Source organism: Lepisosteus platostomus, chromosome 1 (assembly GCF_059453375.1).
Source record: "Lepisosteus platostomus isolate fLepPlt1 chromosome 1, fLepPlt1.hap1, whole genome shotgun sequence".
Lineage (NCBI taxonomy): Eukaryota > Metazoa > Chordata > Actinopteri > Semionotiformes > Lepisosteidae > Lepisosteus > Lepisosteus platostomus.
The window spans coordinates 65,170,299-65,194,468 of NC_142611.1; the positions used below are offsets into that span (position 1 = coordinate 65,170,299).

The following is a 24,170-nucleotide window of genomic DNA, read 5'->3' on the forward strand; positions in this document are numbered from 1 at the left end:
TAGCGAACGGTAGACAAGCCAGATTTTCATGTTACACACGCAGACTGCTGGAGGTGTTTTACTAGAAATGAACAGATGTGATTGTACACATACCATGTGGGTCGCCCGCCTGAAAATCGGCACTGTCCGGCCAAAAACAGCGTGAAGATGAATGAACAGTACAAAAGACTGCTCAGCACAATTGATTACATGTAATTGAAATAAAATGCATTGTTATCCTTGCGTTCCTCCTGTATTTCCTCCTGTAGTTCCTCCTGGAGCGCTACAGGAGGTCATTCTTGCCTTCTGCCATAAGACTGTACAACGCATCCACCTTGAGTCTGGGCAGAGGCACCATTGACAGTGACCTGTTTCTGGACTGAACACATCTACACATCTACTGCTACATCTGTTCTCTTTCTTTTTTTCTTTTTCCCGCTTACAACCATTTTTTGTGCAATACATTTATATTTATATCTATATTTACATCTATATTTATATTCATATGTGTGATACGATTTTTCTGTGTACTGTTCTGTTCTAGTTTGTTCTTTGTGTGTCCGGACTGTGAGTAACTCTTGTATTGTATTGTATGTATTGTACTATTATTATATAATTCGTTACACTGTGGCTGTGTTGTGTGTGTTAAGCTGCTGTTGCACTGCAATTTCCCTCACGGGATCAATAAAGTATCTATCATTTCATTAAATGGGGGGTTTGTGAACTCAAACCAGTAGCCCTTCGGATTGTAATCTCTCTCCCAGTGACAGCAGCAGGAGTAGTGCGTTTCAGAGCTCATTCAAACATACCTGAGGCAAAAATATAAGAAAAATGATTTATATAATGTTTATCAAACTTTCTGCTCAGCCTTATTGATCTCACCCCCTTGTCATTGAGTGCATTTGGTTTAAATTAATTTCATATTTTTTCCTACAATTACTTTCTACAAAGGTTGCAGTGCAGTATCTTGTGAGTCATGATTTGCTATAATTTTGAAGTAACAGAGGTCCTTCTAGCATTATGTATTGTTATTAATGTTACTATTTATTACTCTCAATTGTAAAATACATTATGTCTGTTAAATGTGTGCTCCACGTTCTGGTTGATAAATTATGTATTATGTGTTCTTGAAAGCTGGTTAGTGAAAGTTTTCTAGTTCTATAATTCATGTATTGAATTGTTCTAAATAGTGAAATAAGGTTGTGTTAGGAGCTGTTACTAGCAGTGTCTGCACAAATCATGATCTGGAGGGGCTCCATTCCAAGATCTTACCCAGGGCCCCCAAAAGACTAGGGCCGTCCCTGTCTGCACAAGAGCCTGAACTCTATCTATCCCGAGAGTACAGAGAAACGAGAGAGAGAACCAGGATTTTCCTTCCCCGTCAAGGGTCTCAAACTACAGTCCTGAGATCTTCCCCATCGATCGTTAAATAGATTAATTTTAAATAATGTGTCTAATAATAATGTCCGCCTCAGTTTATGTCTCTTCCGGTATTAAGAAAAAAAAACAGCGAACAGGGTGACAGCTTTGCTCAACCGCGCTGTTCATTAAAGTTTGCCGCCATCTGGTGTTCAGATGCGCATCGCGTTTATCAACAGCTGTCGCGGTTGTCCTGTCAGCGCAACACACGCGTGTCAGCTACCCCCAAACTTAATAATACACACCAGTGCAGGTTAACCGGCCCCTATTACAGACTACAGCTGCTGGTCAGGTGCCGAGTTCATTACTAGGGGTCAAATAACAGCGATTTTATTAGTCGTCTAAGCTCCAGAAAATAAACTGGCATTTCAGAATCCTGGAAGGCTCGATGAACCTTTATGAAACGACACCAGCGTCGTACAACGTTGAGCTTTAGTGATGTGTTTGATGTTGTCCACGTGTGTGATAAAGTACACTATCGCTCTGATCAAAACAGAAGGCGGGGAGCCAAGTCAAACCTTTCAGTTCAGTTCAGTTTATGTCATATGCACAAGTGCAATGAAATGCGTATTTACACGTATCCTCCAATACAAAGACAATAAAGGCATCACCAAAAACATAAACACAGAACAGCAGCAGCAACAACAACAATTAAATAACATACAACTTTTAAAAAGTCAGATAAGCAGTATGAGAGAAAAACACATCAGTGTGAGCCGGCGGTAGGGGTAGAGTTCAGTAATCTGAATCTGGAATCTTTCCTGGCCTATAAATCTTCATCTTGTTCCTTCCATCGCAAAAGCTGCCGATTTATTTATTTTTTTCTGGAAACTGTAGCTTGTACAGGCGAGCCCTGAAGTTGGTTTAAGGTTTGCATGGACAGAAACCACATCCCCCATAATGCATCGCAGCTAACGGGCTGCGGCGCATGTTCGATTACTAGCGCGTCATTTCCGTGACAGGGGAGCTGCAGTCAAAGTGTCCAATAGCGTCGGTCCCCCAGACAGAAAAGAACTACATTTCCCAGGAAGCAGCGTGACGGCCCACGCGGTCAGGTCTCTGTTTTTGTTATTGTTATAGGTTAGTGGAACAGCTGACGCGGAGAGAGGTCGTTGAGAAAAGAGTTCTGTGCGTCTTCATTTGAACATCTTTTCAGAAAATACAGGTGACGTTTTATCTACTAGTTGAATGGAAAACAAGTTAAAGACAAAGCATATCTTGTGTTTACTTTAGTGTACTTGACTGTTCGTTTTGCTTTTTTATTATTTTCAGAGAGAGAGAAAAATGTCTTCTGTAACTTAATTATATGTGTCTTGTGCGGTTTATAATGTTTTCGTACGCAGTTCTTATGGGTTTCTTAAGGGGACAGCGATCCCAGATGGGAATCGATGCACATGGTTTAAAAAATGTATACTTAATTTCTGCAGGATGAGAGTAATTTTAAACTAGTTTGCTGCCAGCGAAGCCGAAAACAGCAATTTAGTACACCGTTACCGAATCATGCGTCCCGCTTTCCGGATGCCAAGAATGTTTCTGTTAGACGTGTTTTTAGAACTATTAATGAACCTCCATCAGCGCAGTCCTCATCAAGAGCTGTCTCACGGGTGTTACGCCGTGCACACACTTGAAATGTCTCCAAAACCGCGGCCTTCGACACACTGAAGGCCTGAGTGCTCGGGAACAATTACAGCGACCTAGAGCTGCGTGGACCACAGGCCTCCCGTCCTGAGCAAGACTGAGAACAGGCGGCGGCGGCGGCGGGCGAGAGCGTGGGTTCTGCGTGACCAGTCTAGCGCCGTCGTGTCGCTGGCGCTACTGAAGCGCACGACTCGAGTTGCGGGCGCCTGCGATATTGCTGGAATTCATTTTATTCACGTCGGCAAAACTCAAGCGAGTACACGGACAAAGCGAGCTGCGTGACTCGATGACTAGCTCAGCTTCCGCAGAGATGGTTGCCTTCACCTAGCGTTTGAGAGGAACACGTGGACCGGGACTCTCGCAGGTGCGGGTCCACCCTGCGTGTCTGTGTCGTGCTCTGGCGGACGAAGTTGTTGTTTATTTCTGTGCCGATGATTATAAACCCCTCGACCCCTCCTCTCCTCCCCTCCCTTAGTCATGCTCCGTCAGCTGGACCCGCGGTGTCCCCTGAGTCCCCCTGCTCATGTTGCAGCGCCCCCCTCCCGCTCTGTCCCTTTCTGAGAAAAGCAGGACTTCGGTTTCCAGAAGAATTTGGACCCCCGGTTTCACAACACCTTGAGCCCTGAGCCCTGCCTCTCTCCGTGTCGCATGACTTTCGGCTCGCTGTTTCGGGTATTCAAAGGCATCTAATTTCGTGTTTGAAGAGGCGGTGTGCAGTTGTCCTCTTCGCGGCCTCAAGTTGTCGGGGGCCGGGGGAGGCGGGACGGGTCTGTTGCAGAGGCCGTCTTTGAGGATTGAAATTTGTGTCTGATCCCAGGGTGCTGGGCATTCCTGCACACAGTGCTGCAGGTACAGAGTGGTCTGTGCTGGACACGCCCAGCAGGAGGCTGTGTAGCGCACACAGCAGTTCCGGGATTGAGTGGTCCCTAGCTGCTGCCACCCGGAGTGAGTGACTGAGCCTGCTCGTGATCGGTGCGGAGGATGGAGAGTACAGCCAAGGCCCACTAGCAGGAGCACAATCCCTGTGGCACTCGCTGAGGACAGAGGTCCCTCCCCTGTCTGTGCCTGAAAGCACCTGCTGACAGGCGCTATTGTACCAGCAGCACAGACCTGCCGATTCACAAGGGCTGCTTTTATGGAGGGTGCCCGCTCTGCTGCGGTGTGCCCCGAGGCCCGTGTGCGAGGCAGAACGGGAGGAAGACAAAGGGAATGCGGACGAGCCTGGTGGAATTACCTGGCCCAGGTGTGCCAGAGGCAGTCAGGAGCAGTTCCCACGGCAAGGCTGCCAACACTGCTGGAGAGCGTCCAGGGAGAGGGATAAGGGGGTCTGGGAGAGGGGGGGGGGGAGAGACAGTGGGTGCCGAGACAAGGCAGAACAGAAGGGCTGGGGAGAAAGGGAGATAAGGGAAAGGGGATAAAGAGGGAACTGGAAAGAAGCGAGAGAGGGAGGAGGGAAGTAGAGTACTTAAACTCTCTTCCTGCTCTGTGTAATGGTAATGTGGTACATAGATCTGCATCTCATGGGTATTCCATTGAGTTGGCATTATAACCCAGGTGCCCTGCTTTCCGCTCTCCGTTTTCCTGCATCGACCTCTGTTGCTCCCCTCACCCCCAGGTGGGTGTGTCCAGAGCCCTGCAGTCGCCATGGAGACGACAGCCCCGCCCCAGTGGAGGGTGGAGTTTCGGAATGTGGGGAGGAGCTACTTCCCCCAGAGCCGCGTGGAGTGCCACTACAGCATGAGCCCCCTTCACTGCTGGGCCAGCAGTGACTGGATAGGCCTCTTCAAGGTACCTTCCTCATCCTCTGTGTCATCTTCCCCCACCTCCTCAGCAGCCTCATCAGTGTTTTAACTAGGCTGGCTCCTTTTGGCCAATTATACATTTTGTTTGCGGAGCTTCAGCCAATTAATCTGAACATTAACTTCCCTATTTTAACATGTTTGTCCAAAAGGCAAGAGCTTAGCGTTTTAAAATAGATCGTTCAGCCTTTACAATCCATTTCGTGTTTTCAGGAAACGTGGGAATTCCTTCACCTTTTTCTTTTCCCAAAGGCCCAAAAAGTGCATCTCTCCCACTGTGGAAAAAATTGTGATTTGAGGCAGTTTTGACTTCATGATTAATATAGAAAAACACAAACCGCTGATTGTCAGTTTCTCTGTGAATGGAGACTCTGTGCTGTCTCCCAGGCTTCAAGGAGAGATACCAATTGGCAGGTGTCAGTGTTGATTTAAATAAAGCCATTGGCTTTACAGGGTGAGCTTTTTACTGCACAGCAAAATCAAACACATCAGGCAGGAGGGAGCCTTGTTGTCAGCAGCACTGCTGTCGTTACCGTCGCTGCTGGTTTCACAGCTATTGTCCTGGAATCTGATCTCGTCTCTGTGCCTCCCTCTCTCCCGGCGCAGGTGGGTTGGTCTTCTACACGGGATTATCACACCTTTGTCTGGGCTCTGTCTCCAGAGGGCTACTCCGAGGGCACCTCTGCCAACGGCTGTGTGCATTTCCAAGGTACGAACTCCGAGCAGGTCTGGGCACCGTCTGCAGGGCATTTAATGATGAGAGAGATGAGAAAGGCAGATAAGTATTGGGGCGATGATTAGTTAAAATACCTGGCACAGGGAAAAAAAAACTTCAACCCACCTGCCTTTCTGCAAAATCAGAGTCCAGAGCCCCAGAACAAAGTGTTAAACATGAGAACAAAGTGTAGCACATAAGCACAACGTATCAAATTTAAGAACGGTTACAAACGTGTGGAGATTATGCTGGCTCTCTGGCTTATCTGGACTCTCCATTGGTAGTCAGTAGTTAATTAAATTTTGCAAACTGATGCAAAAATAATTAGTTTTTCCTCTTCCTAATGAGCCCAAGTTGAATATAGTTGCAGTGGCTGTAATCCTCTCCCGCAGCTTTGCAAACAAGTAGCAACGGGATCCTTTCCATTTTAGCAGTGCATGGCGCAATTTTAATCCAAGAAAAGGATCTTAATGTTAATCTGAAAAAAGACTTCTCCGAGCTGCCAAGGGTTCTGAGAGCAGGGTGACCCTGGGTAGCTGTGAGCGAGACCGTCACCGTGTCCTCTGTCCCGCGCAGCCTGCTACCTCCCCAGGCCCGGCGAGGACTCGTACCAGTTCGTCTACGTGGACCAGCGCGGCGAGGTGTGCGCCCGCAGCGCCCCCTTCGCCTTCTGCGCCCCCAAGCCCCTGGACGAGCTGGTCACCCTGGAAGAGAGGAGAGAGGGAGAGGAGGAGGAAGAGGGGGAGGGGATGCTGCTGGTCATCCCGCGGGCTGAGCTGCTACAGGTCAGCGGAGGAGGAGGAGGAGGAGGAGGGAGGCTCGGAAGAAGATGGTGAAAATGCCATCAAGGAGACACTTGACCTGGCCTCCTCATTTTGTGGATCGTTCCGTAAACTCCCTGTCCCTGCCTCCCCCGAACGCCAGGCCCGCCTGGAGGAGTGCCTCCGAGAGAGAGCCGAGCTGCTGCAGGCCCGGGAGGCGTCGCAGAGGGGCCGGGAGGAGGACAGGGAGGAGTGGGACAGGCAGAGGCGGGAGCTGAGTGAGCGACTGGGCCGCGCCAGGGAGGAGGCCTCGCGGCTGAGGGAGACGCGGCAGGTAAGCGCCGGGCGAGACGTCCGCCGGGGGCCGCGGCCTCCCCCCCCGCGTCGGCACTGCCTCCTTCCCGTCTCCCTCCCCAGGGCGCGGAGTCTGCGCGGGAGGCGGCGGCGGCCGAGAGGGACGCCCTGCTGGCCGAGGTGGCGGCGGGCCGGCGGCGCGCGGGCGAGCTGGAGGAGGCCGTCGGCGCCCTCGGAGACAGGGGGCGGGAGCGGGAGGCCGAGCTGGACAGGTGACTGCAGCCCGCCGGCCCCGGCAGGCCCGCGCCCCGCCCGAGTCTGGCTCTCGGTCCTGACCGCCGGCTCGGTGTCCCTGCAGGCTGAAGGAGCGGCTGAGGAGGCTGACGCAGCAGCAGGAGCAGGCGGTGCGCCAGAAGGGGGAGGAGGAGGAGGAGAGGAAGGCCCTGCAGGTGCTCAAGGGCTGCTCGTGGCGTACAACCTGCTGCCACCTAGTTGACACATGATGTGCACTCACCCCAGATACGTGCACGATCTGTTCTTCCACATAAAACAGCCAGACTGCCCACCGTTTACACATTCACACACTCTACATGTATTCACACTCAACAGAGTTTGCACACAATATACTCACTTCTGCTTACCGCTGGCTCAGTGTGCACAATTCTCATGGGATGCAAGAACTTTGCACAGTAGTGAATGTGATGTATGTAGTTTTTAGTTCTGGCCTGATAGACACGCACTGGGCACCGGTTACATTGTACTGCATGCTGTTCACTCCTGCTGCACATACGCCGCGCACGCTCTTTTCAGACAGCACATGTACAGCCTGCCCCCCTCCCCGCTGTGTTGATCCTCAGGGTAAGCTGCTGTCCTCGGAGGAGGAGCTGCGCCGCATGTGCTCGGAGTTTCAGAGCCTGCGGGGGTCACTGGCCGAGAGGGAGACGCAGGCCCTGACACTGAGAGACACCATCAGCACCCTGACTCTCAGGCTGAACACTGGACAGCAGAGAGAGGTGAGAGGGAGGGCGAGACAGGCTTGGAGGCTGACGGGCACCGAGAGCAGCAGAGCGTCAGTGAGTGTTCGTCTCGGGCTCATGTTGCATCCTCTCCTCTGTCTCCCTTCCCCCCCCACCTCCCTGCACGTCTGCCTCTCTTCACCCCTCTCTGGGACCCGCTCCTGGCCGCCTGCCACCCCCACCGCTGCCCCAGGTGGAAAACGAGTCCCTGCGCCAGGAGCTGTCCAGCCTGCGGGAGCGTCTGTGTGCCAGCGAGCGCCGTGTGGAAGGACTGGGCGCTGAGCTGGAGGTGGTGGGTGGGCAGAGGGACCGTGGGCAAACCGAGCTGCACCAGGCCCGGCTCGAGGCGGCACAGCTCACACTGCAGCTGGCCGAGACCCGCCTGGCCATGAGGGAGGGCCGGGCTCGTTGGCAGGGGGAGAGGGAGGCCCTGCAGCAAAGCGCTCAGGTACGAACTGACAGACTGACAGTTCACACACTGACACAGACACACAGACTGACAGCTCACACACTGACACAGGCACACAGACTGACAGCTCACACACTGACACAGGCACACAGACTGACAGCTCACACACTGACACAGGCACACAGACTGACAGCTCACACACTGACACAGGCACACAGACTGACAGCTCACACACTGACACAGGCACACAGACTCACAGCTCACACACTGACACAGGCACACAGACTCACAGCTCACACACTGACACAGGCACACAGACTGACAGCTCACACACTGACACAGGCACACAGACTGACGGCTCACACACTGACACAGGCACACAGACTGACGGCTCACACACTGACACAGGCACACAGACTGACGGCTCACACACTGACACAGGCACACAGACTGACGGCTCACACACTGACACAGGCACACAGACTCACAGCTCACACACTGACACAGGCACACAGACTGACAGCTCACACACTGACACAGGCACACAGACTGACGGCTCACACACTGACACAGGCACACAGACTGACGGCTCACACACTGACACAGGCACACAGACTCACGGCTCACACACTGACACAGGCACACAGACTCACGGCTCACACACTGACACAGGCACACAGACTGACAGCTCACACACTGACACAGGCACACAGACTGACGGCTCACACACTGACACAGGCACACAGACTGACGGCTCACACACTGACACAGGCACACAGACTCACGGCTCACACACTGACACAGGCACACAGACTGACGGCTCACACACTGACACAGGCACACAGACTGACGGCTCACACACTGACACAGGCACACAGACTGACGGCTCACACACTGACACAGGCACACAGACTGACGGCTCACACACTGACACAGGCACACACACAGACTGACGGCTCACACACTGACACAGGCACACACACAGACTGACGGCTCACACACTGACACAGACACACACACAGACTGACAGCTCACACACTGACACAGACACACACACAGACTGACAGCTCACACACTGACACAGACACACACACAGACTGACAGCTCACACACTGACACAGACACACACACAGACTGACAGCTCACACACTGACACAGACACACACACAGACTGACAGCTCACACAGTCTGTGTGAACCAAGGCAAAACTGAGACTCGGTCAAGCCTGACCCTGAAAACAGCCTAAAGAGGGTGCCCTCTAACCTTTCAGATGGACAGAGAGAGGATTGCAGAGCTCAGCGAGGCGCTGCAGCAGGCAGAAGCGAGGCTGCAGGAGGAGAGGATGGAGAGGGAGAAGGCAGAGGTGGAGCTGGCAAGAGACAGGGACTGTAACCGGGTACATGTAGTCACCCCCTGGTCACAAGCCAGAACACAGCACCCACTCACACCTTCACAGCCTTCTGTGAGAATGTGAATTTCAGTTCAATAAATACAATAAATGTACAGATAATTCAGAGAAACGTACCTTTAAGTGAAAGATACTGACAGTTGGGGTATGTGCACTTAACATTCTTGTGACTAGGCCCACCATCTGGGCAGATAAGCACACTGTATAGTGAAATAAACCCACCACCTGGGCAAACTATTAACATGATAATTACTCTTAACCGTTAATGTCCAGTATATGCAGCCCCTGTACATTGGTAAATACACACACTGTTTACTGAAACAGCACAAAGGTGCACCTCTGTGCACACTGACGTGTGGAAGAATACACCATCCCTGTGTGCATTCAGTGTGAGCCTGTGTGTGGCGCCCCCCTCAGGTGCAGCGGGGAGAGGCAAGCCGGGAGCTGCAGGAGCTGAAATCCAGCCTGAGACTGGGCCAGAGGGAGAAAGAGCATCTGCTGCACCAGCAACAGGCCAGTGCACAGCCTCTGCACACCCATTCAGGAGATGTACACTACCTTTATGCACAAGCAGCAGATATGTAGTCTATATGCAGTGTGTATGTATAGTGTCGGGACTTGGTCTTAATATGCTGTTGATACGCAGTTTTCTTTAACTGTATATGCAGCTGATGTAACAGGGTCCCTATATAGTTGCAGTACAGCTCAGAATCTCCATATTGTCTGCATGCTAAAGTATAAATTTCTGTGTTACAGCTATACTTTGACCTCATATATACATTATACATACATAACTTATAGAACATAGATCTCGTTGATTGAGTGCACACAGTGAGGTACTGACACAATGACCATATTCTAAAATGTTCAGTTACATTAAACATTGAGATTTGTGCAGATTGTTAGTGTACAGTACTTCAACAAATTTGTGCAGTATTTTCTTTTATGCAAAAATTAGCACAGTGTGTGTTACACTGTGAGATACTGATATTTCTGTGTGCGCATGCTACAGGGAGATATTGATATAGAATGTGTGCACACTAAACTGAGATACTGACACACTGACTGTGTGCTGCACTGTGAGATACTGACACACTGTGTGCTGTGCTGTGAGATGCTGACACTGTGTAGGTGCTGTGTTGTGATACTGACACACTTTGTGCTGTGCTCTGAGATACTGACACACTGACTGTGTGCTGTGCTGTGAGATGCTAACACTGTGTAGGTGCAGTGCGAGGTACTGACACCCGGTGTGTGTGCAGGAGCTGCTGCAGTATGTGCGCCAGCTGGAGCAGAGGCTGGAGGCTGTTGCCGATGCTAAGTGGAGGGATGCTGCCTCTGACTCCAACAGTAAGTGACATCATCCCTTCTGTGTGTGAGAGAATGGCATGACATCACCTGGTGATGCCATACATAGCTCAGAATGTCAACTGTGATGTTATATTATAATATTTACTTTAATTTAAGTGTGCCATGGTGAAACACTGTTCATTCCACTGTACCTTTTCAGATCATAGTACACTATGTTATGCTTAATTGTGGTGTACTATTCTCTACCATATTGATTTGTATTTTCCCCTGCTTGCATTATGCTCTATAGTTTCATTCTGTGATGTAGTTTTTGGACCTTGCGACAGTCCACTGCACTACAGTGTCTGTGTGTGTGTGCAGGTCGTCCTGACAGCCCTGTATCGGAGTCAGAGGAGGACAGTCCTGAAGCCCTGCAGCCCCCTCATCCCCTGGGCGCCTACAGCCTCTGTGACCCCCCAACTTTCACAACAGAGGCCCTGCTCCTCGCTACCCCTCCCCCATCTCCACAGGGAGGCGTGGTCATCAGCCAGCCCGCCCCCCTGTCCTCCCCACGGCAACAAGACAGCGAGTCACTGGCCCACAGCTCGGAGTCGGTAAGACGCTGACACATCTCGCCTGCGCAGCGGGGCCGTTTGTGAGAGAGTCTGTCGGCCCGGTGGCCTGTCTTCCTCACTCTGTGTCCGTCTCCAGGAGCCAGAGGACGAGAAGGAGTCGGCGCTGTATGGAGCCCAGAGCTCGGGGGACGAGACTGCCCTGCTGCTGCCAGAGCACAGCTGCCCCGCTGAGGGGTAAATACACTACTCTGGCTGCTACACCAGAGGCCCCCTCACTGGGGTGTAGATAGACTCTCCCACCCTGCACCTTGGGTTCATATTCTGCCCTGCCTCACTGAGGGGTAAATACCCTGTCCTGCCCCACAGAGGTGTGTGTGGGAACAGTGCACAGACAGGGAATAGAGGTGTGTGTGTGTGTGTGTGTGTGTGTGTGTGTGTGTGTGTGTGTGTGTGTGGGAACAGTGCACAGACAGGGAATAGAGGTGTGTGTGTGTGTGTGGGAACAGTGCACAGACAGGGAATAGAGGTGTGTGTGTGTGTGGGAACAGTGCACAGACAGGGAATAGAGGTGTGTGTGTGTGTGGGAACAGTGCACAGACAGGGAATAGAGGTGTGTGTGTGGGGAACTGTGTACAGACAGGGAATAGAGGTGTGTGTGTTTGGGAACGGTGTACAGACAGGGAATAGAGGTGTGTGTGTGTGTGGGAACAGTGCACAGACAGGGAATAGAGGTGTGTATGTGTGGGAACAGTGCACAGACAGGGAATAGAGGTGTGTGTGTGTGTGGGAACAGTGCACAGACAGGGAATAGAGGTGTGTGTGTGTGTGGGAACAGTGCACAGACAGGGAATAGAGGTGTGTGTGTGTGGGAACGGTGCACAGACAGGGAATAGAGGTGTGTGTGTGTGGGAACAGTGCACAGACAGGGAATAGAGGTGTGTGTGTGTGTGGGAACAGTGCACAGACAGGGAATAGAGGTGTGTGTGTGTGTGGGAACAGTGCACAGACAGGGAATAGAGGTGTGTGTGTGTGGGAACAGTGCACAGACAGGGAATAGAGCTGTGTGTGTGTGGGAACAGTGCACAGACAGGGAATAGAGGTGTGTGTGGGAACGGTGCACAGACAGGGAATAGAGGTGTGTGTGTGTGGGGAACGGTGTACAGACAGGGAATAGAGCTGTGTGTGTGTGGGAACAGTGCACAGACAGGGAATAGAGGTGTGTGTGTGTGTGGGAACAGTGCACAGACAGGGAATAGAGGTGTGTGTGTGTGGGAACAGTGCACAGACAGGGAATAGAGGTGTGTGTGTGTGTGGGAACAGTGCACAGACAGGGAATAGAGGTGTGTGTGTGTGTGGGAACAGTGCACAGACAGGGAATAGAGGTGTGTGTGTGTGGGAACAGTGCACAGACAGGGAATAGAGGTGTGTGTGTGTGTGGGAACAGTGCACAGACAGGGAATAGAGCTGTGTGTGTGTGTGGGGAACGGTGTACAGACAGGGAATAGAGGTGTGTGTGGGAACAGTGCACAGACAGGGAATAGAGCTGTGTGTGTGTGTGTGTGTGTGTGTGTGTGTGTGTGTGTGTGTGGGAACAGTGCACAGACAGGGAATAGAGGTGTGTGTGTGGATCCATGGGATGGGGGTGAGGGAGGGAATAAAGTGGCACAGAGGTCCAGAATGGGGAGCAGCCAGGTCACACAGCAGTGAAACCATCAGAGAGTCTGTGTTTGGCTCCCTGGCTCTCCTGCTACTCCCCACGTCTCCGTTGTGCCAGGTATTAACATCCCCCCTCCCTCTGTGGCCCCTCTGCCTGCCCTGACGGAGGGTCTGTGGCCGTGATGGTCAGCTGAGCTTTAATATTTCATGGAAGGGTTTGTCCCTGTCAGCATGGTGCGTTCTGGGATCCAGAGTGTCCAAGCTCAGAGTTTCTGTGTTGTGCAAATGTGAGATTTGTCGTCTCATTTTAAACAATTCAAAATTTACTCTTGATTAATTATTTATTATTTTTCTTTACACGTACAGTACAAGTTACAGTGTCTACTACTGATGTTTCCACCTGGTCAGTATCAGTATTGTTATATGTATGTAGAAAGCTGGACTACCTCCTCAACGAATCATCTGTCCGTCCATTTTCTAACCGCTTTCTCCAGCTCTGGGTTGGGGAGGATCCGGTACCTATCCTGGCAAGCAGCAGGCGCAGGGCAGGACACAACCTGGACAGGACAACTGTCCATCGCAGGGCACACACACAGTTACAGACACACACCAGGTCCAGTTTTCCTAGATTTCAGTTAACCTGCCAGTCTTTGGTCTGTGGCAGGAAAAGAGGAGCATGTGGCGGAAACCCACACAGGCATGAGGGGAACGTGCAGACACCACCCAGACAGCACCCCCGGTCCAGAATTGAGCAAAGGGTCCCTAGTGCTGCGAGGCAGCAATGCTAACCAGTGCGCCACTGCGCTGCCCTCTCCGTTCAATTGGTTAATTCTAAATGAGGAGGCATAGACTAGCAGCAAATACTCTGAAATAGAGACGGAGAAATTCTTTGGATCCCATGATGGACCATGTTGGCAGAAGCAGAAGAAAAGGCTGAGTGGGACTTATGGAATTCCTTATAGAGAATCTCTGCCCCCACCACCAGGAACTGGATTAACGTTTCTCAATTCAATTCAAGGTGCTTTATTAGCATGACTGATGGGTACAATCAGTGTTGCCAAAGCAAATAAAAATAATAAAATTAACATAGAACAAAACAAAAAATGTTTCTCTCTCTCTCTTTCAGTGAGCGCTCTGGCTCCCCCTTGTGGAACTGAGTGCAGAGACTGCCATCCCCGAGATGACCACAAGATGGCGGTAGAGAAGCAAGGGAATTTTTTACAGCAAATAATACAATATTATATACACTTTCAGTTACTACACACAATGACTACACAAATTGCTACACCTCTGCGCAAAGTAAAGCTATTACACTAGAAACAGTGCACTCTATGTAACTGATGCACACAGTCGATACTCGGTTAATATACACACAGATGTAACTGGTATACACACCCATGCCATGCGCTGATCGATCAGTGATGTGGCACAGACAGACTGCAGTTAAATAATGTAACGTAGCTCCAGCAAGCTGCAGGAGTCTTATTTTTTGTAATTGTATGAGTGCGTGTTTGTGTTTACGGACTGAGGGTTTCTTTTAAACAAAAAGGTTCAACTTTTAAATTTTGTGTGTAAATACTCAACTTCCTGGGCTGACTTTCAGGCAAGCAGCCTCGTTGGCTTACATTTCACGGTTATCAATTTCTGCTTTATTTTAGATGTGTATCTGCACCATCAAACCCGTAAAGGGCTGCACTGAAATATGTTTTCAGATATGACTAGCATGACCCTATAATTGTCCTGGCCAAATCTCCCATTGGCCCTTACCAATCATGGCCTCCTAATAATCCCCGTCTATGAATTGGCTTCATCACTCTGCTCTCCTCCCCACTGAGAGCTGGAGTGTGGTGAGTGTTCTGGTGCACTATGGCTGCTGTCGCATCATCCCGGTGGGGCTGCACACTGGGGGTGGTGGAGGGGATCCCCGTTACTTGTACAGCGCTTTGAGTGGAGTGTCCAGAAAAGTGCCATATAAGTGTAAGCAATTATAATTATTATTATTATTATTATTATTATTATTATATTGACAGAATTCAATTTCAGCATCAGTTTAGCAGCTGAAAAGGTCAGATGTTCTAAGTAAGCTCAGGAATACCTGACAGGTGGGTTGTGGGTGGGACTGGGTCACATGTCACTTCATTTGTATTTTTCTAAGGTTAAATTTAAACTGCTTAGCAAAAAGAGAGCGGCTGTGCAGAGATTTTATAGCTTTGAGATACCAAAAATAAGACTTTTGATTTTCTAAAGTGCATATATTTTGTATGACCTATTCCAGTCGCTTATACAGCTGTTATTCGATTTTTTATCTGTCGGCTCTGGTTCTTATAAGCAATAGCTACAGGTGCTACCAGGGACCAGAGCTCGGGAGGTGGGGGCGGGAGCTGTATTTTCAGGAATGTCCTGAAGAAAGATGGGAGAAAGAGGCAGAGGGTGGGAGTTGGAGTGACGGAGAGACAGGGAGGGAAGCTTTTTGGTTTGAATGTTTTATTCTTCAAAATTTTAAATTTTAATTTTTAAAACTTAAGATGCTTACTTCATACTGCCTGATATATTTACTGTTACCTTGCACAGATTTCTTGTACCAGATATTTACTGTACTAGTTGATTTTAGGTGGAATATCACATTTAAGAAACTGATTGTAATCAGAACAGCTTTTATTATTACTGTAATACTTATTATTGTATTATTGCTGTTGTTGTTTTTGTCCCGTTTTACTTCTTATATTTTAGTTCTCTGGTGGGTTGTGGTGGTTATCAGAAGGATTCCTTAGAATGAATAATTACCTACTGTCTCTCTAGAACAATGGTTTGTTGAGTTTAAGTGGGTAAGGAGTTTGAATAACTATTTAAAGGGCAGAATGCAAGCTAGCAAACACCGTGATCCTCAAAGAGCAGGTCCCGAGAGCTTGTTGTAAGATCCACAGGCATCTATCGGTGGCGTGCTTTGTTCTTACTTAGAGAATTTGTTCGTGTCTGGTTGATTAAGGATGAACTCCTCCTCAGTGTCGCAGACTGTCCTGCTCTGCTATGCTGTGTGATTGTGCCGAGTTGCTGCAATAAAGACCAGACTGTACACCGTGGGCTCCGTGTCTGCTGTCTCTTTTTCCCCGAGTGTGCGTGCAGTGATCTGAGAATAGAGAGGACTGCATTGAAGTTGGCTCAGCTGGCCTGGACTGGCTTGGACCGGACTGGAATGGACTGGACAGGGACTGGGCTTGTCTGGGCTGGGACTGAGACTGTACCTGACTGGAGTGCACTGTCGCTCTCTCACCTCTTTATCTGTCTCTCTGTCACCTGTCCCCCTCCAGCAGCCCTCTCTCCCTTCCTCTCAGTGTATCGCTCCACGAGCTGGAAAGCTGCAGTGACGAGAGCTAATTACAAAATCAATCGCGCTGCCCTGCCTGTTTTATGGAGCCCTCTAAAACCTGAACAGAGAAATCGCTGAGGGATTGACGACCCTCTCTCCTTCTTTATCTGTTTTAATTAGAAATGTAAAAGATAAGAAGACCTGAGGGCACACCACACTCTCTCTCTCTTTCCTCGCCCACTCTGCGTCTCTCTCACTTTATCTCTCTGTTTAATATTTCACGCAGGTATAAAATTTACTGCCTCCCTCCTTCTGAAACGTTCCTCACCTTCTCCTGACCTTCACTCTGATATCTCGGAGGAGCACCCGAGTGCAAAACTCAATCTGCTCTCATCTCCTCAGCCCTCCTCTGTGCCCTCTCCTCTTCTCGTTTCTTCTTCTGTCTACTCTTCCCCTCTGCTTTCTGCTCTCCGCTCTCACCTCCTCCTCCCCTCTCTCCTCATGTTCTCCTCTCTCCTGTCCTCCTCTCTCTGTCCCTGCTGGAGTTCTGTCACCCCAGCAGTGCTGCACTGTGAGTCTGTGAGGTGCCACCTGGGCGTCTGTGGTTCTGTTTGCCAAGAGAGTTGCGGTGATCTCCTCTCGCATGCCGGCCTCCGTCACCACTAATTCCCTCCGGCGCTCCTGCCCCTCTGTGACACTGGGCACCTTGTTAGTGTGGAATGAACAGGAGCAGGGGGGCAGTTAGTGGCGTCATGTGGAAAGCGGCACACGCGTGCTCGAGGCAGACGAGTGCTCGGACCATGAGAAGACATGAGGGGTTGCGACGAGGGGAGGCCGTTGGGGTCGTCTGGCTCCTTTGGTTGTGTTGTGTTTGGTTTGGCTGTTCCAGGGTCTCGCGGCGCTGTTTCCCGAAAGAGCCATGAGAAACGGCTCCAACTGCACGCGTGTGGGTCCGTGTAAAGCATTGCCTCCCGTTTTCCATCCCAAATCCACCTGCTCGGAATCTCCTCTTGTGACCGAGGGACGTCATTTCATTGCTGAGTTCTGGGTGTTGGCTTTGTCAAAACCTGGGTGTGTTTCAAACCCAGCGTGAACTCCGCTATTCAGGAGAGGGATTCGGTTTCTCCCAGCCCTTGCCTGCTTGTGACATTCCTGGGACTGTTCTGACAGCTCTTTCTCCTACACTTTCCATGGCAGTAAACTTCTTGTGTGGTGTCCAAAAACTGAACCGCCATTTTAACTTGAAGTCTAAATATTCTTGCTGCTCTTGAAGTTAGTTTTTTTTCATTTAAAATCCTATAGATGAATAGATCTGTATGTATATATCCACCTCCCACAATGGACAGCCCCTCTCCCCATATTAAGACACATTAGATCCTTAAGACCATATTAAGACCCTGAGATCACAAAACTCTGGGGCACATCTGGAAACAACTGGCAATCAGGCTAGGGGAGGTTAATTCCAGCTGCTGCAGAGCAGATGTGGTCAGCAGGTGGTGTTGAGGAAGGGGGTGATGGATTATGTCTTCCTTTTGTGTTGCAGTAATGTTCTGTACTTACTAAGCATTTGAACTGTATTGGTCAGTCTGTGGGCAACAAGGTGGCGCAGTAGTCAGCACTGCTGCCTCGCACCGCTGAGGCCTGGGCTCAATTCCGGACCTGAGGCGCTGTCTGCGTGGGGTTTGCATGTTCTCCCCATGTTTGCGTGGGTTTCCTCTGGGTGATATGATTTCCTCCCACAGTTCAAAGACATATGAGTAGGTCATTTGACCCTGGTGTGAGTGTGAGTGCTTGCCCTGTGATGGACTGGTGTCCTGTCCAGGGTGTAGCCTGCCTTGCCCCCGTTGCCTGCTGGGATAGGCTCCAGCTCCCCTGTGACCCTGAACTGGATGAAGCGGTTAGAAAATGGATGGATGGAAGGATGATCTGTGTCTACAGGAGCTCTTTTTATCTGAATACAACTGGCCTCGCCAATCATGCTTCTTCTGCTGAGACAGTGTATCAGGGCGTTCCTCCTCATCCTCATCCTGTTACTTGCTGTCTTCCCTAGTTTCTCTTTGATGCTTTGCTCCCCTCCCCTCTCTCTTCCTCTGTTTCTCTCCCTGCAGTTCTGCATGTAGACAGGGAAGATAAGGGCAGCGGATATGAAAGTGAATTGAAATACATATCCAGCTAGATTATACTTTGGTGTATTTTGCACTTGAAGGCACCAATCAGCCTCCTGGTGTACTCTGTGTGCACCAGGGTTATATTGGTCTAATCCACCAAAAAATGAATACACAAGTCACTGTCTCTTTAAGTAACCCCCCCCACACACACCCAGCATTCCCATGGAAACACATCTTATTCTGGTTTTAATATACGAGGTCATTTAGTGTTTCCTTGTAAAACAGAGCATAATGTATGGACGCTGCTTACATTCCTGCGCTGCTTTATCGATCTTCATTTAATGAAAGTTAATTATCGCAATCATTTAATTAATAGAATCCTATCTCAGTTTATCGCCCCCTCTCTCTTCCTATAAATAAAAATGACCACTCTGTCACCGGCATCTATCATCCAGCCATGGGGCGCTGGGCTACAGTGCAGAGAGGGGTGAATGTGTGAGTGTTAAGATTGTGTCATAGGCATTGCGACTCTACCTGCATGTCTGCTTGTAAAAGAGTGATTTGACAAATATGTGCATTTGTATGTGCATGCCTGGTGTCCCCATGCTGTGTGGGTGTATTGTCTGTGCAGGTTGCATGTCCCAGTGCATGTGTTGGGGGCATCTATCTGTATAGATGGCAGGATAAGCACACAAGGCCATGCAGCCTTCTCTCTAACACACGTGTAAATAGCCCCCCTATCCTAAATACCCCCATCAGCTTGCCTGTCTTAAGAGACAGGGGGGCACAGCACAGGGTCTCTCATACCTCCTCTTATAAAGCTTTACGATTATTTAGGTGTCCTCCCCTCCAGCAGTATAGGATTTCTCTCTAGGCACCAGTTTGACAGGGGCACTGAGCATGACATGTGGATGTGGATGTTGTAGTAGCACTCTGTACACGAAACTATACAAAATGAAGCATCACAAATACTGCTTTATAACCTAAGCTTGTTTTTCAGCATAATCTCTGACTTTTTGGAGCACAACTTTATAATAGTGAAGATGTTTTTGTTGACTGTTGGATTACAGTGTGCCAACAGCCATGCCTGGTTGCTGTCAGCCTGCAGACTGTTCTCCAGGGTTGAGTCATGTACCTTTCCGCTCCGCAACCGGGCTGTCGGCGTTAACTAAAGCGGTGCGAGAGCACTTCCCTCCACCTGTGGTGCACTGGCTCCCTCTGGTGTTCATCATGAGGTATTAAAAAAGCGCAATCATCGCTTACCGGTGTAAGAAAAACAACACTGAAGCATATAGTGAGATCTGTTTTCACCAAGTGAGTGCATAACACTTCATGAAAAGGTACAACTTGCACTTACATTAAGCCCGTAGCAGTGTCTATGATTAGAGGTCTTCAAAAACCACTGTAACTCCGGTCCAGCTTGGTCTGCACAAGGTCTACCGTATACAACAGCCAGCTTTTGTTTGAAAGACACTTTCTGCAAACCTGCCATATAGAACGACAGTGGAGGGCACACTCCACTGAACACTTGCAGTGGCATACGATAAAAATCACAGCGAAGTCCCAGGGTCAGTTGAAGAGAGCCGGTGCATGCACCGGGCACTGCAAAACCACAGACAGTAAGTAAATGGTTCCAGACTTTCATTCAGGGTGCCATCATCTGGAGTGCAAAGACTAAGAATGGCGACAGCATTAAAAAAAAAGAATAACAAACTTAATAACGAGCTTACAAAAGCAGTTTATTTTCCAAAAACCCCATTCTTTGTATAAATGACATTTCTTTAGCAAGATAGTGTTTGACAGAATGAACAGAAGTCCCCAGCTGAGCTGTGGAAAAAAATACACAAAACACAGCTTCTTTTCTTTTGGCAAACATCATTCCTTTAGTGTAACAGCACCAAAGGCTTACGTTTAAAAAAGATCGCTCCCGAGCTGCACACCAGGCCCAGCTAACACATGGTATTTTAAAAACACAGTGCCTGATCACAACAGAAAAACTGGGAGGAGCAATTCTCACTCGATTGCATTTCAAGATCTTTTCATTCTTTTTTTTCCATTAACCCAATAAATAATTTTATTGAACTCAATGAAATTCTGTATGTCCTCGTGTAAATAAGGTAACATACTCTAAAGAGGCTGCAGGGAACAGTTTGTCACGGCTTGTTAAACAGAGCTCTCCAAAGCTGCCGTTTCCCCCCCCGCTACAGTATACCGATATATGCAGATATACTGAGCCTCCTTTTATAATACATATGAAGTGCAATCTTTTGTCTATGGCTGGTAGAGTGGGGAGCTGTCTCAGCACATGAACTGCAGAGAAACGTGCAGCTTCACTCCCCAAAGGTTGGATTTAGGATCTTTCCTGAGATTTAGTGCATGTGTAGGTGCTACTGTTAGCAGAATGGGGAAGAGCATTTTAGCATTTTTGTTCCCTTCAACAAAAAAAAAATGGAGTAATTAAAACTTGAAACATCTTGAAATGGAATAATTAAGACAGAGAAACACAACTGACAGTAACCGGCTGGCTGCATCCTATGACCTCTGAATTGTGCTCTGGAAGAAGAGAAAAAAAACCTACATTTGGAAAAAACTAGACCCACACACTGATTGCATGATAGTGGTCTCTAGGTGCTCTCACACAGTCTCCCTGCACTGCGTACTGGCACTAACAGAAGGACATGTCTGAGAACTGTATTGTCCTGTATTGCAGAGGACAGCTAGGGTTTGATCCTCTCACAGTAGCGCTGGCTGCATCGGAATACAAAAAAGAAAAGAGATTGTGAATCCATGGCCTAACTGGTAGTAGTATTGTTTTTTTATTTGGTTGAGTTGTTTTATTTATAACATGTTCTTTTTGGAGCCTGTGTATGAATTTGAAGTGACTTTTGTGAGCTTTTGATTTAAAGCAAAATGCTGAAGACATCCAAGTCATGGATGCACAAAGCTCAATGAGAGATGCCCAGTGGAGGCTATGACTGAATTCTTCCCGACAACTTTTTAGTCCAGGGTCGTGTCCCCATTGTACATTCTTCTCCCACAGGAAGATGGCATCCCTGTTTTTACTGCTCCTGTGAAGACAAGTCTTTTATGGAATCAAAGAGGTGTTTGTTTGTGTGACCACTACAGGTATCCTACAGGTCCTCACAAACTGAGTTAATCCACAGAAAAATGGATCCTACTAATTTCCTTAGTCCTTAATTCTTAGTGGCATAACATAGAGATGCATCAAGGGGCCTTCAATACCCTGCATAGATATAGGTCGTGACCTCTGACCTCTGGCCCACTGCCCAACGCTGAGGCATAAACAATCTCTCCAAACATCTGGAAAGCAGGAACCAAGGAACCAGATACAGCTAAGCACACAATGCAATACTAAAGTTAATCGTATGCATTTATAGAGTATTGTATGTATGCTGTGCTTTAAGTGCTTCAAATGGCCAGACAGGAATGGGGTTGCTGTTACATTGTGTCCTGGAACAAATAAGCACAGTCTATCCATTTAGTGCACCTCTCTGGTAATCGAGAATAGAAAGGTGGGATATGTTTTGGATTGCAGGGATGGCTGGGTTATATGGATGAATCTCAAGACACAGCAGCAGAAATTTGGAGGAAGAGGAAGACAGCTGTTCGGACAGAAGAATGGCTTCCACTCATTTGTAGCATCCAACCTCCTTAACAAAATGACACAAAAGAATGCTAAGTTTGGCACAGACAGTGTTACCCAATCAGCAGCACAGTCTGTAGTTGTGCTGCTAATTGGAAGAAGGTGCTGTAGAGGAACAGGGACACTAGCAGGGTAAGAGTCTTGACTCTCTCCCTGGCAGGCTAGTCAAACAGGAGGGTGAATACAAAAACCATAAACAACAAAGACAAAAAATATATATAATTGTGTGTATACATACCATAAAAAAAACATAAAAAGAATAAGAAAATGAAAATAACATTTTTTTTTAAAAAAAAGAAAAAACAATACAAAAGTGATTATTATGTTCTGTTTGGTTGGCTTATTGGTTTTTAGAAAGTTTTGTTTTTAGGCAGCATTTTAGTGCCCCCTGCTGGTTTCTTGCATCACTGCAACCTGGAGAGGATAATGGCAGTAAGGCATCCTCTGCCATCTATTTGCCTCACCTTTTTGGCAGTTTTTGTAAAAACATTTTCTTAAATATAAATGAGAAAAAAGAGTTGTCTCTCCTTATCTAAGGAGCCAGAATTTCTTTCTCTCCCTCATTCTCTAGCTCTCCCATTCAGCCATCCATGAGGTGCTCTCTGTTTCATTCCATCTCCTTGTCATTGTCTGTGATGTACGACTGGGTCTCCAGGCAGGGAGTGTTTAACGGGTGGTCCAGTCTCTTCTCCTGCCCTGACTCTGGGATGGCCAAGGTGGGGCTGGAGGGAAGGGGATGGGGGCAGTGCCCCAGTCTGTGCAGAATATGAGAGGGGATGGGAGGAGAGGGCTGTGGGGTTTTGGGGACGAGGGATGTGATTTTGAGGTGATTACTGTGCTCGTCCCACAAGGTTCTTCCTGGCGGCCTCTCTGCTGGACGGCTGTCCCCGTGCCTCCCCCTCGCTGTCCCACTCCCGCTCCTCCTCCTCCTCCCTCTCTCCTCTGAGGCCCTCATCTTCCTCCTCGTCCTCGTCAGGGGGATCCGTTCCACTCTCGGCCCCCTTCTCCTCCTCTCGCTCCTGCTTGACCACGGCAGGGGGGCGGACGGGAGGAGTGCTTTCGCTGTCCTCTTGCTGTTTGTCCTCAAAGGCTTCCGGGTTCTCCAGCATCTCCCGGATCAGCGGCGGCATGGGACCGGGGATCTCCATCTTCAGAGTGATGGCACGCTCCGCTCCTGCAGGCAGAGAGAGAGAACACAGGTTTTAGAGCCGTGTACCGATGTGCTGTACTGCACTCTCTGTGTGCTGTACTGGAATGTCCATTTGCTCCATCCAGTGTCTCTCTGTTGTACTGCTGTGTAGTGTGTACTGTGGTACAGTGCCATACGGCTGCACTGTACTGACCTTTGGTGCTGATCCCACGAAGGTCAGTGATCTTCATCAGCATGCGAGGGAACATGTGTGGTTTGTTGGGGCGCCGGCGCCGAGCATACAGCTTCAGGGCCTCCAGCAACGGCTCCTGCAGCCGGTCCACCTTCTGGGGCTCCTCCAGGTCCATACGATCTGAACAACGCGCAGAGACCCGGTCACACTCACAGACAGAGATGCAGCAAGAGTCACGGCCACATGCTCAAAGTGAGACACAACATGTGCTCAACAATCACACAACCACACAGCCAGACACACCCCCCCAAACTCCAAGCTGTGGATTACCTCCACAGATGAGGCAGATGGCACTGAGCAGGCCGGTCTCAGTGTCGTCCATCTCCAGGGGCAGCAGCTGGCCAGCGAAAGCAAACACCAGGTCGGTGAGTGGCCCGAATCCGGCGTTGTGCATCTGTGTGCGATTAAGCGTCAGCCCATCTGAGAAGGTCATGGTGTCCTGCTCTGGCGTGTAGCGAGTACAAATACGCAGCATCTGAGAGGAAGAGTGAGGCACGCACTTTCAAGATGGCTGACTGTCACGGGCACTGTCATAAATCCATCACAGCAACAGAGGAGGGGTGTGGAAGAAAAGGAGAGAGGTCAGAGAAGGAGTGGGACAGAGAGAGGGAAAGATAAAGGAAAAGGCACAGAGAACACAAACTATTTTCTTAATAACATCTTTTTACATCATTTATTTATTATGTTTCTGCTTCAGAAGGGCTGGCTGTTGTTAAGAAAGGCAGTCTGTGACCATGACTCTGAAGATAT

The 24,170-nt window shown here is 49.2% G+C and overlaps 2 protein-coding genes across 8 annotated transcripts in view; one reads left to right on the forward strand and one right to left on the reverse strand.

The window, feature by feature from the left end:
* The first annotated feature begins 2,423 nt into the window (after positions 1–2,423).
* On the forward strand, positions 2,424–16,039 carry calcoco1a (calcium binding and coiled-coil domain 1a). 4 transcript variants are annotated; one of them, XM_088633579.1, is made up of 15 exons: positions 2,424–2,563; positions 4,652–4,824; positions 5,442–5,544; positions 6,127–6,335; positions 6,475–6,645; positions 6,729–6,877; positions 6,964–7,054; positions 7,463–7,618; positions 7,815–8,069; positions 9,301–9,426; positions 9,856–9,987; positions 10,701–10,788; positions 11,110–11,342; positions 11,440–11,537; positions 14,086–16,039. In XM_088633579.1, exons 2-15 carry the CDS (start codon positions 4,681–4,683, stop codon positions 14,114–14,116), a joined length of 1,986 nt encoding a protein of 661 aa, XP_088489705.1. In that variant the 5' UTR covers positions 2,424–2,563; positions 4,652–4,680; the 3' UTR covers positions 14,117–16,039. The 4 variants fall into 4 exon arrangements, with proteins under 4 accessions (XP_088489705.1, XP_088489707.1, XP_088489706.1 ...); XM_088633581.1 differs by having other exon boundaries at positions 9,856–9,951; XM_088633580.1 differs by having other exon boundaries at positions 9,301–9,393.
* Positions 16,040–20,092: 4,053 nt separating this feature from the next.
* Positions 20,093–24,170, reverse strand: part of rarga (retinoic acid receptor gamma a) — a 58,104-nt gene continuing 54,026 nt past the window's right edge. For all 4 annotated transcript variants that reach the window (XM_088633584.1, XM_088633586.1, XM_088633585.1 and 1 more), the window contains 3 exons: positions 23,691–23,895; positions 23,382–23,540; positions 20,093–23,212 (listed from right to left, as the gene is read on the reverse strand). In XM_088633584.1, the coding sequence (XP_088489710.1) occupies positions 22,869–23,212; positions 23,382–23,540; positions 23,691–23,895 (708 nt within the window). In that variant the 3' untranslated portion in view covers positions 20,093–22,868. The remainder of the gene's footprint in view (positions 23,213–23,381; positions 23,541–23,690; positions 23,896–24,170) is intronic.